This window comes from Bactrocera dorsalis, chromosome 4 (genome assembly GCF_023373825.1).
Source record: "Bactrocera dorsalis isolate Fly_Bdor chromosome 4, ASM2337382v1, whole genome shotgun sequence".
NCBI classification, from domain to species: Eukaryota; Metazoa; Arthropoda; class Insecta; order Diptera; family Tephritidae; genus Bactrocera; species Bactrocera dorsalis.
Genome location: NC_064306.1, coordinates 2,973,732 through 2,991,023, shown reverse-complemented (window position 1 = coordinate 2,991,023; position 17,292 = coordinate 2,973,732). Strand labels below are relative to the sequence as shown.

At 35.3% G+C, this 17,292-nt stretch overlaps 3 protein-coding genes across 3 annotated transcripts; 1 reads left to right on the top strand and 2 right to left on the bottom strand.

Moving 5' to 3' along the window:
- Positions 1-268: 268 nt before the first annotated feature.
- On the bottom strand, positions 269-9,678 carry LOC105226116 (circadian locomoter output cycles protein kaput). Its single transcript, XM_011204896.4, has 2 exons — positions 8,164-9,678; positions 269-4,703 (listed from the first exon to the last, which is right to left on the bottom strand). Exons 1-2 carry the CDS (start codon positions 9,163-9,165, stop codon positions 3,246-3,248), a joined length of 2,460 nt encoding a protein of 819 aa, XP_011203198.2. The 5' UTR covers positions 9,166-9,678; the 3' UTR covers positions 269-3,245.
- A 241-nt stretch (positions 9,679-9,919) lies between these two features.
- LOC105226117 (N-chimaerin) lies at positions 9,920-12,009 on the top strand. Its single transcript, XM_011204897.4, has 4 exons — positions 9,920-10,132; positions 10,191-11,318; positions 11,383-11,488; positions 11,551-12,009. The coding sequence occupies exons 1-4, from the start codon at positions 10,066-10,068 to the stop codon at positions 11,708-11,710; spliced, it is 1,461 nt and encodes a 486-aa protein (XP_011203199.1). The 5' UTR covers positions 9,920-10,065; the 3' UTR covers positions 11,711-12,009.
- Positions 11,924-13,503, bottom strand: LOC105226119 (serine/threonine-protein phosphatase 6 catalytic subunit). Its single transcript, XM_011204898.4, has 4 exons — positions 13,056-13,503; positions 12,827-12,985; positions 12,619-12,773; positions 11,924-12,561 (listed from the first exon to the last, which is right to left on the bottom strand). The coding sequence occupies exons 1-4, from the start codon at positions 13,347-13,349 to the stop codon at positions 12,258-12,260; spliced, it is 912 nt and encodes a 303-aa protein (XP_011203200.1). The 5' UTR covers positions 13,350-13,503; the 3' UTR covers positions 11,924-12,257.
- Between the last annotated feature and the right edge of the window lie 3,789 nt (positions 13,504-17,292).

Genomic DNA, 17,292 nt, shown 5'->3' with positions numbered 1-17,292 from the left:
GCTTTCCTCACCAAGAAGCTACTCGTGGAACGGTCGATATTGGATCACTACTACATATAGCTGCCCGAACTTAGTCTTAATGGGGAGGCAAAGCTTAATCTCAACAGTTGAAATAATAAGTCCCTAGATTTTTGGATCTCTGTAGCTCTACGGTAGCTGTATTATCGTACTTACTCGTTCATGTGAATGAAATTTTCAGCTTTGTTGATTGAAGATTTTTAGAATTTATTTTTCCAAGAACCTACCTTCTTGCAAAAAAAGCAGTGAATTTTTTCGAATGACACATTCCTTTATTATTTTTAAATTTATTACTTATATTAATACAATTAATAAAAATAGTACGACTTCCACGTTACACATACATATATGTATAATTGTATATCTTACGCTTTCTATATTACTCTCGCCTTTATTATTAGTTCTTTAGTCCTCTTATGTGCAAAATATTGTGTAAACAGCACCGCACCTTAAATACGCTCCAAATATGGCTTTCGACACGCACATACATATATACTCGCAGAGTTATACATACATATTTACATAAATTTGCATGCATAAATATATGTATATGTATAAGTATTTATTATATTTTTTATTGTAAGCTTTTCTTAGTGAAAAACTATTTGCTTTTATCCGTTTAAGATATACCATTAACAGCTAAAAACATGTATACATATTGATGTGTGTATGTGTGCATTATAAAAACAGTGATATTACTTAAATGTACGCATTTTGCTTTGCCTTAAAATTTCGTCAATGATTTGGGTTTACTTGTTTACAACTTAATTACTGCTTAGAAAAGGTAATTAAAATTAAATAATAAAAAACAATGCATGAAAATAATATATAAATTTTTGCTTAATTGTTTGTAAACTTAAGGTTAATGTTAAAATTGTATAAGACAAACGATTATAAAGTAAAATATAAAACAATACATTACAAACATATTTGTAAAACCTGCATTAAAACTTATTAGTGATATAAAATATTTTGTAAAATGTAGAGTTTAAAAAATAAAATATATATAACAACTTTTGTTTATATTTATGTGTTGAGAATTTTTTGCAGCTAAAGCGTTTGGAGTGAAAATGCGTTGACAAGTTTTTTTTTGGGGTTTTTCGGAAAGCCAAGACGTCGTAGGTTGTCTCTTTGGTTTTTTCTTTTGTATAAAAGTTAAATATGCAAGCAAACTTTTTTAAAAATCTTATTATTAGCTCTCACTATTATTTTTGCAGCAAGTATGTATTTTTTTATTTTTTGTAATATATTTTTTACGGCCTTGCGTTTAAATATTTCTTATGTTCGGCTTAATTTTTTGTTGTACATAATTTCCAAGCAGAATTTTTATATGTGTACACATATACATACATATATTATTTTAAAATAAAAGTCATGTATGTATAATAACATACTGTTTTGGGTACATTGTTCATTCTATCTCTCAAGATGTTTGTTTATACTTTTTGTAAAAAATCTTTTCAAAACTTGCACAGCGCGTTAAAAATATTAGTCTTTCAATTACTTCTTATCATATTTCCATTAATTAATTATTTGCTTTTGTAAATAAAAATATCTACTTAATTCGCTTATTTTTATAAAAAATATAATTTTTAATATTATAAATTGTCGAATATATATAAAAAAATACTCTGCGCAAGCCCTTACTTTTGGCCTATATTGCATATTACGTTTTTTATTATCAAACCACCGCTCTTGTTGTCGGGTTTATAAATGTTTTCTTTAAATTTGCGGAATAAATTGTTTGCATAACTGTCTACGCATGTTTCGCAATCAATTATCAAATAAATTTGAGATTTTTTAATAATTATGTATTTTTATAGATTCTTCTTAAGAAATTTCTATTCTTTCAATATTTGTTGTAATATTTTTATAGACTGTTTTCACAAATGTTTATTAGCCAAACTTGTTTTTATTTGTTTTGCTTTTTCCGAAAAATCAAACTACTTTTTAATTTTTCATTTCAACTTGATTTTACTTTAAACCTTTTTCAAAGCGAAACTTACTAAAAAAAATTATGCAAATTTTATATGGATTTGTTTGCCATAATTTATGAAAAATATTAAAATTGTAGAATTTTTTTTTATTTATTTTGCAATAAAAAAATTTTAATAGCACTTTTTTTAATATAAAACAGTCAGTTTAGTTTTGATTTGTTTATGAGCAACTTTATGAGCATATAACAAATTAACTTAATTACAAAGCGCTGATGATTTTTTTTTATTTGATTATGCTTGGTTTTCTTATCGCAAAATTTACAAAAAACAAATATTTTAGAAAAAAAAATGTAAATGATTACTTCATAATGCATTTAGAATTATTTTTTATAAATTTAGCTGGCACTTGCTTTTATGTTGAAAACCATAGTGAACTTTTTGTTACACAAAGTGTAGGGAAATTAAAAAGTTTTAATAAACTGTTATGAACAATTTTGTTTTTTATATTAAGTTATAAAATTTATTTGCACTATCACTTGCACTTTCTATAAAAATATTCAGCTAAAAAAAAAACAATGTTAATTTTGTATTATGTAACTCACGGATTCTGCGATTGGCTTATTTAGTAAAAAATCGTTCCATATTTAAAAACTCTGTGCATGTAACATTTCCTGTTCGAAGCTACTTGCTTCTCTATTTTTAACTCGATAAGCTCGTGCCGGCATTTGCGCACAAAAAACGCACAATCACTTTGAAAACCGCTACACAATATCAAGACTTTATTATTGTGCAATTATTAAAACTTTCTTTATACTTTTTTCTTTACTTTCAATGTCAATTAATTGCTGCTTTTTGTTTTTCATTTGCCTCAACACTTTATAACTCTTTTTTGTTAGCTTAACTGCACACTAACAATTCTCCACACCAGTTAGGTTAAGTGTACTAATATCCTACTAAGCCACCACATAGTTTAATAATTTTTTGTTTGTTCTTTGTAGTGAAATCACCAAAAATATGCTCTATGCCACCACCTGGCACACCATATCAATGTTGTTTGGAAAATTGTTTGTTAGTGAATTAGTTTGGTTTGAACTATTCTTTTTGTTGTTTGAAGTGTTTTTGTAGTTGCCTTAACACGATGGGACAACAAATAGCTGCACACTCACCAGCTCCGGTTACACTACGCTGTGTTGTGACACAAATGGAAGGTGTCGGCGTCGCCGCTGCGTACACACAAATAACTCTTACAACAATGTTATTGTTACAGCACGGCCAGACTTGGCACACACACTATAGCCGCTTTTCCAACTCACTAAGGATTGTAGCACTCGCCTCTACATAATTGCTGGCATTCGGCGCAGCATCGATGCGCGGCGATTGTTCATCGCTGGAAAATACCAACTGCGGCAATAGCGGTAGATCTATAGCAGCTAAATCATCAAATGCGGGCAATTGTGTTTGTTGTAACTCTAATGGTTGTTGTTGCGTCAGCTGTTGCTGCAAATGTACATCATACTCATTTCTGATGTTAATGAGCTGCTCAGCTTGGCGCTGATGTTCCACAATAATCTCATCCAGTTGCTGATTGAAGTTCTGTGGCACATTTTGAGGCAAAAATTGCGCATGTTGTTGGCACAAATTGCGTGCATTCGCTTGTATGCTCTGTAGCGACTGATCGATGTTCTCCAAAGAATTGTTGATGACTTCATGGATTTCTGTCGTGCTTGCAATTGGCATAGTGGTTGCGGGTGGCGTTAGTAGCGTGCTCATGCTAGTTTTCGGTTGATGAATGATTTCTTCAACGTATATTTTGGTGCTCTTTATCTTGCCACTATTGCACCTGCCGTTGCTACAACTAGCTGCCATTACCGTTGCACGTGCACGCTTTAACGCGGGTGTGTGTGTTGCATTGCTCGCATCAAATTCGCCAATTGTCGATGCAGTTAGGCGCTGTTCCAGCGCACTTCGCTGACTTGTGGATGCCCCTGTATTCATCTGCAGCACGCTTGGCCGCATCAAATTCGCTTGCGTTGCATCTGTGTACATGGAATCGGACGAAGCAGTGTTTTGTTCATTCGCAACATCTTCATCACTGCTATCTATTGAGATGGATGTATCACTGCTATCGCTGCAGCTTTGCGGTCCTCTTTGCGCCCTACGCAAATCTCTGCGCGCCTTTCGACGTATATTTCTGCGCAAATTCTTAGCAGCAATATTCACCACAGACAACGATTGCATGATTGAGCTGCGCACCGAGGAGACTTCCGGCGGCACCAACATCAGACGTCGGGTTTTTGTTCGCACATTGTCTGCCTGTGTAGCGGTATCTTCACCGCAGCCTGTGCCATTACCTTGCGTACGACGTGTTTGTAAATTGTCAATTAAAAACATTACACTGCGTTCCAAACGTACCGGATCGTGAGAGGCAGGTGCGTCCACTGTTGAAGAGATGGGCAAATTCGAATGTATAATTGTGGAAAATCGTCGCTTCATATCCTCCATGTAATAACGGCCCTCCTCTTCATCTAACAGCGTGTTGATACAAACGAAGGAGTAGACATTACGCTCGGTGTCTACGGTATCATAGTAGCCTTGCGAATGCAGATAAATAAAGGTTCCATTCCGTGTGAGTAGGCGATAATAGCTTTCACCTTGCTCGTCAAAATTGTCGTACATCTGGCGTAACGCGACAATTACCCAACGCACATCATCGTGGTGTATGAAAGAGAATGGGCTAAGATTGTAGACCTGCAATGGAAGATGAGTGGCGTGTATAAATAAGTAATTCAAAGCAGCAAAATCCTCGAAAATACGATTTATTTTGTTTTATTAAAAACAATACGCAACTAAAAAGTAAACAAATACATATGTCACAAGAAGTCACACCCGCACACATACTCACGACATACTCATTGACATTTAACAGTAAACACAGCTACAAAATAATGATTATATCAGCTACAATAGGCCTATCTTGCTTAGATTTGTTTAGAAATTTACTACAAAATAGAAAAAAGTAAAATAAAAAAATGTTATAACAGCTTTTATGGGCATTTCTACGCTATATCTAGTAGTGTGCTTGCCATAAACAGTGAGCTTATCTTAAATATTTTTATTTTTAATCAAGTAAAAAAAATTAATAAAAAAAAAATAGTATATACATATGTATGTATTATTATTACGAGCTGCCAGCTTTTCTTGTAATAAAATATATAGTCTATCATTTAGCAAGCCTCATTTGATACATTATCTGGGACAACGTGGCAATATTTGTAATTTACGATAAAAAGCCTGCTTATTGTTCAAAGAAATAAAAATTTTATTTGCGACTAAGAAAAAAATATATGTACATATGTAAAAAATAAAATGCAAATAATCAAAGTCATGACCGTCTGTCTGTTTGTGTGCATACATATAGGTAGACGATATACGGAACTAGTCCTTCAATTGTTATGAACGTATGTGATGAATTTGTATAAGAGTTTTTTTTTAATATAAATATAAAAAATATTAATTTTTCACTTGAAAATTAAAAATTAGTAATCATTTTACTAGTCACATACATAGTATGTATGTATGTACATATTTATCATATACATATGTACATATACGAGTACAAAAAATAAATACATACATACATACATACATATGCTAAAATTATCAACGAAGGACTTAAAATAAGTAAATATAAATACACAGACATAATTTACATACATACATACGTACACTAGCACGCGCAGACAAACATATACATATATATGTACATGTGTAGATAAAGTTTCGCATATAATTGGCCGTAGAAACCATGAACTCCTCAATGCTATCTGCAGTACGTCTGCCATCTAATCAAGCTACATACTAGAAACATATTTACAAATATATAACTACACAAAACACACATGTATGTATGTATGCATTTACTTATAGCAAATATTAAGTATAACACACAGCCACAGACGCGACGTCATGCGATAGTGCCCGACATAACCTCAAATAGTGAAAAAGTTATAGTTCGATTCTTATATGGTGTATTAATATGTATGTATGTATGTAATGTTTAAACATAAAAATTTATTTTTATGTGTTAAGCATGCACAGATGTACATATATACATACATACATGCTATGAACGATTTTAATAATTGATGCTAACAAATGATTGAATGTTTTTTTTTACTGGTACTGAAAATCAAAAAACTACACCTTTGTTAACAAGGAAATTAATTATGTGTGAAAACTTGGCCTAAACCCGTCGAGAGGGTTCACGCCAGATCATTAATAATTATATTGTAAGAACGATAGCATCTTTTTATGAATGCTTACTTTGTATAAAATTAACTGAGTTGTCCGTATGCATGTGTGCAAACATATGTATGTATGTAAATGTATCGGTATTCCTTTCCTATCCCCATCTATTTAAACTACGTAGCTGTTTGATATTAGCAAAAATATACATATATATGTATGTATGTTATACAACAGACCTACAGCTCTTATATGCAACTCCCGCAGGGGTCACGGACTGCTATTAGATAAATTGTTTTATTTACAAGCTTTTGAAAAATATTGCAAAAAAAGAAAGATACTTAAATAAAAATAACATTAATAAATAAAATAATAAGTGAAAGCTCATGCGAATAAAATAGTTCTATATAAATATTTATAACCAATTCTATTTCTAACAAACGTAAACCATTTAATAGCGCTGTCGGAGTGCGTCGACACACATACATATGTACATATCTATCTTAGGCAAGCATACAAATTGTTACTTGTAGATATATAAATACATAGGTAGGTATGTGTGTTTGTATTTATATTGCAAATACGCACGTACATATATAGTATTTTTTTCTCAGTATACCATAAACAAAAATACCTACATAGATATATGTATATGTACATACATACATATATGTTTACATCCCAGTGTATGTTGACTTGTGTGTGGCATTTTAGCCAACACAATCACTGCGCTCATTTCAATTTATTATTCTCTAACTTATCATTAGTAGAATGCATACACATATATATGTACATATTTACTGACTTGCAATTTTTTATAATAAGTTATACTTGTAATATATTCATAAACTGTGCAGCTGTACATAGTTAAGCCCTAACGATTTTTTCATGTTAGCTATTCTTTTATTATTATTATTTGTTACTTCAAAAAATGCTTCCCACCACCAATTCTTCAATGTAACAAAATTAGAATTTTGGTCATATAAAATTAAAATCCGTCAATCTTTTGTTTTATTAGCACACATACACTTCACAAAACCTGTTTGAGCACATACAAACATATGTAGATATGTACGTACCCTCGAACATAAAAAAAATTATATTATTTACGTAAAATCAAAAGTGTTAAATCAAAACCCGAGTGCTTTTTGATTTTTCTTGTTTCTTGATTTGGGCGATTCCCTACATGATTATTTGATTTTTTCGGTTGAATGGCAGTTCAATACGCTTAATGCGAATGTCTTCGCCGTTGATCAGAATAACAAACAAATACTACACACAACCGTGCATATTAATATATGCTTAAATACAATATTATTTAAATGTGTGATTAATTAATTCTACTAATCCAGCAAAGTCATTTTGACAACAAGAAATCAAACGCTATGCTCTGAAGTCTGCTGAACAGCTGTGCGTACATATGAAAATAGACAGACGGACAGAAAACCATAATGTTTTCGGCTGTTCAAAATAAAAAAATGCTAAACATTTTATCGTTTAGTTGTTTTGTTTTATACTTTTTAGCTGTTTTGCTGTCGCCGTATTCGCATTTTGAGCAGAATAAGCGCTCGTACATATGTACGAGTATACAAATAATTGTATCAATAACGCAAATATCATCTAAAAGCAATAAACATACATATGTATGTATGTGCATACAAATACGTGTACTTTGACTGATAAGGCGGCTAAGAGAAACAAACAGAAAAACAATACACTATCAGCAAACCGAGACTTCTACCAACCGAACCTACCCGAAGCAAATAATTGAGCTATTTATATTTATTTATTAAATGACTCTTTCGCAATACCTGCATTTTTAGCACTTAGTTGCCACACAAAATTGTATAATTTTCTATTAGAATATTACATACACCCACCTATACAAACGTATTTGTATATTTGCAACTGTGATTTTTAACTTGTTATGCCTAATGCTAAAAATAGTGGTAAACAACCTTACCTCATCTCTCATGTATCCAGCCACCAGCCCGATACGCTGATCACAGTCAATTATTCGTCCGTCTATTAAGTGGCGTGTTCTATATTCCATGCGTCCGCTATTCTCGCTCGTTAGATAATGGGTAATCTTTGGTGTATGTATGATGCGTGCCATAGCTACAAGCACCACATCGTTGCCACTGATGCCGTGTAGTGCGGCTTGCGCTATAACATCATGCTGCATTGCATGGACACCTTCAGTGCCATTGTAACGTGTCCGCCGTAAAACATGTGAAACAATGGGAAATGTGCCATTTGAGCAGGAGTAGTCGCTGCGTCGAAAACAGCCATCAATTCGCACCAATTCATACTTTCGATTCGCCTCTGAACGTGTACCCGCCCGTGCTAGACGTACAACAAATGAACGTTTATCATTACGCAAGCGTTCATTGATGTCTCTCAACGTATCAGTGTTTTCATTGCTGTTACTATCATTATTTTGCTGCTGCATTTGATATTCGTGACTACAACGGAATAGTGCTTCCATGTCACGTGGTATTAGTTGTTGCAGCATATTCGGATGATCGTCTGGATGTGTTATGCTCAGTATATTTTGTCCATAGAGATCCGATTGGCAATGTCCGAGTAATTTCTCCACACTGTTTGATACTACGACAATTTGTCCATGACAGGTTAATGTTATAAAGAAGCTGTCTAATAAGTATGTCAACGCATCCGCAAAATGTGGATCTTGTGAGAGCTCATGCATTGTCTGTTTTCTTGGCACTGATTTACCAAATATGTACTGCAAACGAAAACCATGCGCTGCACACCTTAGTATACCGGTCCTGTCCAATCGTCGCGATGAATCCGCCGCCTGCGGCACTATGGTAGCTAGTTCTCGTATACTTGCATTTACTTTGTCCCGGCGTTGCTTTTCGGCTAAATTGCGTGCCTCACGTCCACTATGGGACCCGGCGGTCACATTCCCTTCCGCATCAATTGATCCCATTACTTTTGGCATTATGGACAAACACTTTTAGTACAATATCTCTACAACTAGTTTTCACTTGTAAAATAATTATTAACTTTTCCGATTTTTTTGTATTCACAATGACTGCTGGAGATCATACGCCATTCCTTGGTGCTCCGCCTTACACTGTCCTAAGCAATATTCGTCGTCTTTTTTCTCAAGGTCTCACTTCTATAGGTCTGGATACCGCCGTACGTACCGCACACCCCTCTTAAAATCTTATTCAATGTTTTCTTTTTCTTGTTTGGTTGCGTGTCCGTTCTCACTTTTTTACGTACTACTCGTCATAGATCTAATTTATAACTAATAAAAATTTCACGCGCGTTGCTAACTTCACACAAATTCGTGATTAATAGTTTTCACAGATTTTTCACCGATATGAGCGTTTTTCACCTTTTCTGATTCTCTTTTATCAAACACTTCAAATGGAAAATTCTTGTTTTGTTATGTCTGCTTCTTTCATTTCATCTGAACAGGGGTAGCAACGTTGTTGGCGTGACAGTTTATCAAGTACAAAAATACAGAGTGACTGCAATATAGCTAACATTTTATGAATACAAGCGATTAATAATTGTTTACTAACTTTATGCTATATATGTATATATGTATTACAAGCATTCATAGCGAATAATAGTATTTTTGTATCACAAAGCAAAATCAATACAACTTTTCTACTAAACTAGAAATATGTTAAATTATGAACTTGTACCGTGATCGCCCTGTTTCCTGTGTGTGTGTGCTTTTTACTCGCTATTATATTTGACAATTAACTTCATATAGTTTTCTATGGACGCAATTTTCTACGAAAGTTCAACGAACAGATTAATTTGCGAAAAATGATACAGACTTGTAGAAAATAGTAAAATCTGAACGGCGATAAATCGCAGCGCAATGTCGCGACCTTCAACTATATCTGTGGAGCCCAGTTCACCCGTGCAGAAGGTATGGAAACCCGAGTGTAAGTATTATTTATTTGTCTTGTATCCCTGACCACAGCTAATATGCTTCTTTGTTAGTGTATAAAATACAGCTGGAAGCGCCCACGCCCAAACCTTTACACCGCACACGGCCCTTAACATTAAATATCGCCAATAATGAAGGGCATTGTTATGGTCCAGAGTATCACGGCGCAATGGGACATCTAGAAGCTGAACAACTTTTGTCCAATAAAGCAGATGGCACTTACTTGTTGCGTCGTAGTCCCAAAGCAGATGATTATTTTACTTTAAGCGTGCGTTTTAATTATCGTACCAAACATTTTAAGATTTATTACAAACCTGGCAAAGGGCACTACTTGCAAGAACAATCCAAGCACTATGACACCATACACGATTTGGTTGCTGACGGCCTGGTTAATTTTTACATGCAATTACATGCTGCACCCATCATACTACAAATTAATCAGCAAACGCGCAATTGCTACCAACAGAGTCCATACATGACACTTAACCGACGTAAATTAAGGGCATTATCTCATGAGCTTGGCAAATCAATGGTGTCGGCGAAAGACAATTGTGGTGTTATAGAAATTACAAACACGGAAGTCAATGGTGATTGCGATAGTGTCAAAGCGCCGGTAAATAAAGAGGTTACCAACAAAATGAAGGACGTTAGTGATACCGCCGACTTGATACTACCACTTGTCTATGAAAAGGCACATACCTTTAAGGTACATAACTTTAAGGGTCTCAATTGGTGTGAGTTTTGTGCGAATTTTCTTTGGGGTTTCACAGCACAGGGTATGAAGTGTGAAGCATGCGGTTTCATGGCGCATTTCAAATGTGCAGAGTTAGTGCCGGCCAAATGTGTGCCGGATATGAAGCTTATACGTGGTGTATTTGGCACTGATTTGACCACGGTGGTGCAACTGTATCAGAGCAGTGTACCATTCGTTGTGAGACGTTGTGTGGAAGAGGTTGAGGCCCGTGGTATGTTGCAAGAAGGTATCTATCGTGTTTCGGGCTTTGCAGATGAAATAGACGCGCTCAAATTAGCGCTGGATCGTGATGGCGAAAAGACGGACATGTCGGAGGGCGCTTATGGCAATGTAAATGTGATAGCTGGCACGTTGAAACTCTATCTGCGTCTACTCCCTGTGCCGCTCATCACTTTTCAGGCTTACCCCAGTTTTATGCAAGCAGCAAGTAATTAACTGAAATATATGAAAGTTTATTAGCGATTATTGAAAAAACATTTTGCTTCTTATAGGACGTCCTAACGCTGCAGAGCAGATAAGTAATATGACTGAGGCGGCTAAACGTTTACCGCCAGCGCATTACAACTGCCTCAAATTCATGGCAGAGCATTTAAAAAGGTATTTCAACATTCAGCCAATTGAATTGATATTTATTGATTACTTTGTGAATTCTTTTTTAGAGTGGCTTCCCATTACGCGGCTAACAAAATGAACGAGCATAATTTAGCCACTGTATTTGCACCAACACTGATAGCTACTCCACAGCATTTGACCAATTTAACGGAAGAGATTTATATGTTATCTACATTAATTGCGAATTGCGCGGATATTTTCATTTAGCCACATATTATACACACTTTTATGTAGATTTAATTGCAGAGGGCATTAAATTGAGGAAGCTGTGCAACTTTTATCACACAGACATACGCTCAAACAGGCCTCAGGCAATATTTACGAATTGTTTTTAAGTAACATAGCTTGAGTAAATGCCGTAGGCCACGAATTTAAATACATTAAAATTAGTTGAGGAATATTTAAAACAAATTTTACACATTCTCAAATTTCATACAACTTTTTTATGTATAAAACCAAAGTATTTTTTACGTAGTAATAAAAAATGATGACATGCATTCAAACAAGTTGTAATATTTTGCAAGCTAGTTGCAGCAGTTGATACCAATACCGGAACAATTTATATTATTTTGGCTATTGTTATTATATGTACGTTTAACAGATTTTGTTTTTAGATTCTTATATATCGAATCTAGGGTAAATCGAGTATATCAAAAACGTGGAGTAAAGAAGAACACAGCGTAAACGTTAAAGGCAAAGAACACTCCACGATGAGCAATCACAAGTGGGCGGGTGGACAATTAGATATGTTTCTTTACAGAAAATATGGTGTTGTATTCTGTTGTGGTATGACTCGATCCGTTTCTGGCACCGCATTAAAAATACTGGTTGTACGATCTTTCGCAGTTTTAAACGTCAAAATCGCAGCTACATTGCCACAACGATAGCAATAGTTGGGCGCTGACCACACTGTTACAAGCTTACTATCGAACATGTATTTAATACCTTCATTAACCAGTTGATGTGCACGACAAATCAATTCTAAATTGTTAATATTCATAAAGTCCTTTGTCACAAGCTGACCGAATAACCAACCAGCACCCCGCGGACTCTGGCCCCTGAAAATGCACATGTATTAGTTATTTTCGAAAAAAAAAAAATCTTTTTGTACTTACCACAGGTCCATATCTTCTGGATCTGACCACACGAGATCACAAAATGCACCCTTATAAGGAATTTCACCATTGCGGTCTATAGTACGTATTTGGTCAAGTGTGATAATTTCTGGACTGAGACCACCATGCACGCATAGCACCTCCTCATCAATAATCTAAAGAAAAACGATTAGTGTACAATTTTAATTTAAATATTTGCCAGACTAACAGCAGCAATTGTCAGCAGGTCAAAAACTTTGCAACAGTATTTCCATGCATTAGCATTTCCATACTTGGTGAAACATTCATCGAAAAAGCCATACACTTTGGTAATTTGTCGCGATTCATGATTTCCACGCAGTAGTGTGATACGGTCAGGATAACGTGCCTATTAATATAAATGAATAATTATCAAAGTGGAAAAAAATGAAATAAATCAAATGAATTTGTACGCTCACCTTCAGTGTAAGCAGACGTGTCAAAGTTTCGAGGCTGTAATAGCCACGGTCTACAAAATCACCCATGAAAATATAGTTGGTATCAGGTATTTGGCCACCTGTGCGGAAGAGTTCTTCCAAATCGTAAAACTGTCCATGTATATCTCCACATACTGTGACGGGCGTGCTAACTGGTTGTATGTTGGATTCCTCAAGTAAAATTTCACACACGATATCACAAAGTTTTTTCAAGTCATTCTCTGGCAAATATTTACATTCCTTAACTGTCTCAATCCACTTATCGAGATCTGACATTGTGATTACTTTAGTTTTTACAAAATAATAAGACTAATTGTTAGAAAATTTCGCGATAAAATCTATAATAAACTTTGGGTGGATTTTTGCTAACACAGGCTATAATTATTGTTTTTGCAAAGAGGTGCTGATGACAGTTGAAAATGTCAAACTGTTGAATTATATGTGCTGCTTCTTATTGAAAAGTCGTTCACAATAATGAAGTCTACGTTGTATGCAACTATAACGTTACGGCTACCGAAACTCGAATCCATAGAAAGAAGTAATTTGCAGTGTTTTGGATATTTGAAGGAATTTGCATAGAAATAACACATACACACGTCAAAATCATCTACCAGGAGGGCTAAAAAATGTGCTGTTTCTATCGTAGGAATAGGGATTTTAGATTTGCATGCAGGACATATACTTTTTATTTGCGGATCGATTTTGGTCAAGTGAAAGTTTAATCTGCTATAAAATCCAGAACGCAGTTTCACAAAAGTCTTCGTCTGCAGTGAGTGGTTGTTTGACTCCAAGTAAGCCATTTACATCAAAGGTGTTAATGACATCACTATGAATGACGTGCCGTACATGTCTGAAGTTAGTTGCGTCCGTAGTCTGGTCGGAGTATTTTCTATCTCGTCCATGTAATCAAAAAATTATTTCTACGAATGTATCGAAGCAGAAAATTCTTCGAGAGTGATCCATTGAGTTCCTTAACCGGAGGCATAAACGCCTCGCTATGCAGCCATTCAATGAGAAACTTCAAGAGGGATCCGATTGTCATACTATGTGCAGTGTTTGGGCACGTCTGAAGTTTCTTCGTCTGCGTTTCCAGTCGACTACATCGGGACCGCGCAGATTATGGCCGGTAGTCCTCCTATTGCTTTGAAAGTTGTCAACAGCGTTTCGTAAGAAAGTATATATTACCGATCGCGTCAACATTAAGTTTTCTTCTTCTTCTTTACTGGCGTAGACACCGCTTACGCGATTATAGCCGAGTCAATAACAGCGCGCCAGTCGTTTCTTCTCTTCGCTACGTGGCGCCAATTGGATATTCCAAGCGATCAGGCCTCGCCTTCACCACTTCGTCCTTCCAACGGAGTGGAGGTCTTCCTCTTCCACTGCTTCCCGCGGCGGGTACTGCGTCGAATACTTTCAGAGCTGGAGTGTTTTCAGCCATCCGGACAACATGACCTAGCCAGCGTAGCCACTGTCTTTTAATTCGCTGAACTATGTCAATGTCGTCGTATATCTCGTACAGCTCATCGTTCTATCGAATGCGATATTCGCCGTGGCCAACGCGCAAAGGACCTTTTCTCTCGAAAACTCGCAAAGTCGACTCATCGGTTGTTGTCATCGTCCAAGCCTCTGCACCATATAGCAGGACGGGAATTATGAGCGACTTATAGAGTTTGGCTTTTGTTCGTCGAGAGAGGACTTTACTTTTCAATTGCGTACTCAGTCCGAAGTAGCACCTGTTGGCAAGAGTAATCCTGCGTTGGATTTCCAGGCTGACATTGTTGGCGCAGGTTTCTAAATAGACGAAATTATCTACAACTTCAAAGTTATGACTGCCAACAGTGACGTGAGAGCCAAGTCGCGAGTGCGACGAGTGTTTGTTTGATGACAGGACAGGTCTTGCCTTCGTTCACTGCCAGACCCATTTGCGTTGCTTCCTTGTTCAGTCTGGAGAAAGCAGAACTAACGACTCGGGTGTTGAGGCCGATGATATCAATATCATCGGCATATCATCGGCATACGCCAGCAGCTGTACACTCTTATAAAAGATTGTACCTGCTCGATTAAGTTCTGCAGCTCGAATAATTTTCTCCAGCAGCAGATTGAAGAAGTCGCACGATAGGGAGTCGCGTTGTCTGAAACCTCGTTTGGTATCAAACGGCTCGGAGAGGTCCTTCCCGATCCTGACGGAGCTTTTGGTGCTGCTCAACGTCAGTTTACACAGCCGTATTAGTTTTGCGGGGATACCAAATTCAGACATCGCGGCATAAAGGCAGCTCCTTTTCGTGCTGTGCATTAAGATTTCACTTAGTAGTTTATTGACAATCTTAAATTCACTTTGAGGTTATGCCATACATATGTATGTATGTACTTGCATGTATGTATGAAAACACGTTAACAATTGAAATTTAAATTCAACATCTGCATAAACTTTGCAAAAATAATTTTTAATGCGAATAATAAATAATAATTAAATAAATGTTCCAAGATAACCCCAAATACACGCAACGTCTGGTCCCAAATAGAATTTGTTGGTATGAGGTGAACTTTATATGAAACTAGAGGTTGATAAGGCCTTATTTATTATTGATAAGAAAGGCGAACAATTTTAGAAAAAAAAAGTTAAAAAATATGAGAAAAACGGGCAAAATGTCTTTGAAGTAGGGAATTAATTAGCTGGTGAAATTAGATTTCGAAGCTAGATAAGCTGATGTATATATGAGCAGCTTTTATTAGCAAAATTTCCTTTGGATTAAATACAATAAAATACCACTAAAAGGATTTGAACGAGAATATATCATTGCTTTCCGAAAAGATGCAATAAATACCGCATGTGTGGTCAGTGTGTATAAACACACACTAATTATTTACTGTGTTTGGGTTAGCAGTTGATTGCGATGACTTGCAAAATTTTTTAATTATAAATATACATACATATATGTATAAGGTGTTTACTATATTTAAATACTTATGAAAACAAATACACGAGTATGGTATATAAAGACATAAGTGTGAATATACGTACGTACATATGTATGTATGTATACATTTTGATAAGCGCCTAACGAAAAAACAAATGTATGTAATGTGAATATAGTTATTTACAGGGTGTATATGCAGGGAGGGGAGGTCTGATTGTAGACGGTGGTTATCAATAAAGTTTTGCATATGTATGCACTTCTGTAGTGGCGTATGCACATAACTATTTTTCACTGTTTACCTTTACAACCAATAGAACAGAACACAATTTTTAATTGTCAAAGTGACATTGCCTTATCTAAATGCAAACATATTTGACGTTTGCAATGATTAATCTGTGCAAAAAAGTAATAATTTATAGTTTTTATTAAACAATTTTATTAAATTTCACGGCAGCCGTTTCTAATTTCATCAGCATTCGGGGTAACATTATGCCATTGGGAGCTAAATAACACTTACATACTTAGGTACTATTGGCGCGTCGTGCGTCGTAATGTCAGTGAGAGCAATACATGAGTGTAAAGTAAGCCATTCTATGTAAGTCGAGTCTACGTAGCTGGAACCCACCCAGATTTTCATACGGCCAAGGACTGCCAACTAGGCCGGAATCAAAATTATTTCAGGAATGGTTTTCGAAGCTACAAAACAACAGGAGCGAGCGCGAAACTACAACTGATGTAACAGAGCTGAAATGACCTCACCATCCTAACGAGGATTGAATAACCGTTAAACAACAACAACAAAAGCTTAAATGAACTTATGTCATCGGTCGACAAACTGTTATCATAGTGAAATTACCGTTGGAATAAGTGTTGGATGAGCTAAACTTTTTTTACCATTAAAGTAACGATATTTTCTTTACTTATTTTGTTTTTTTGAAATACAGTCCTGAAAATTTACCCTTTAGCCATTGGAATACAAATTCCATCAAATGCGTGGAAAATGAACACGTGATGTTTGGCTGGCCAAAAACTTTTAATTTATAGCCAATAACTATTATTTAGCCAATAACTTAGAAAGCTTTCGTAAAAGATCTTGGACAATAATTTTTTTCTTAGTCCTGATAAAACAAAATAACCGAGTCATAAATAAAATTGTGAAGTAGACCACAAACCAATACGTTAGCGATAACAAATATTCTCATCTAATCTTGAATTAGTTTATCAAAGCGCCATAATTGTGTTGGAAGTCCATTAATTAAATTTTAGACAACTTACATAACGCCAAAAAAATGTGTCATCGT

Excerpts from the sequence above, each read along its gene's own strand:
- LOC105226117 (XM_011204897.4), top strand. The coding sequence starts at position 10,066 with ATGTCGCGACCTTCAACTATATCTGTGGAGCCCAGTTCACCCGTGCAG. Across the intron at positions 10,133-10,190 it reads GAAGGTATGGAAACCCGAGT|TGTATAAAATACAGCTGGAA; the intron begins GTAAGTATTATT and ends CTTCTTTGTTAG. Across the intron at positions 11,489-11,550 it reads ATGGCAGAGCATTTAAAAAG|AGTGGCTTCCCATTACGCGG; the intron begins GTATTTCAACAT and ends ATTCTTTTTTAG.
- LOC105226116 (XM_011204896.4), bottom strand. The coding sequence starts at position 9,165 with ATGCCAAAAGTAATGGGATCAATTGATGCGGAAGGGAATGTGACCGCC. Across the intron at positions 4,704-8,163 it reads CTGGATACATGAGAGATGAG|GTCTACAATCTTAGCCCATT; the intron begins GTAAGGTTGTTT and ends CTTCCATTGCAG.
- LOC105226119 (XM_011204898.4), bottom strand. The coding sequence starts at position 13,349 with ATGTCAGATCTCGATAAGTGGATTGAGACAGTTAAGGAATGTAAATAT. Across the intron at positions 12,774-12,826 it reads ACCTGCTGACAATTGCTGCT|ATTATTGATGAGGAGGTGCT; the intron begins GTTAGTCTGGCA and ends GTTTTTCTTTAG. Across the intron at positions 12,562-12,618 it reads CCAGAAGATATGGACCTGTG|GGGCCAGAGTCCGCGGGGTG; the intron begins GTAAGTACAAAA and ends GTGCATTTTCAG.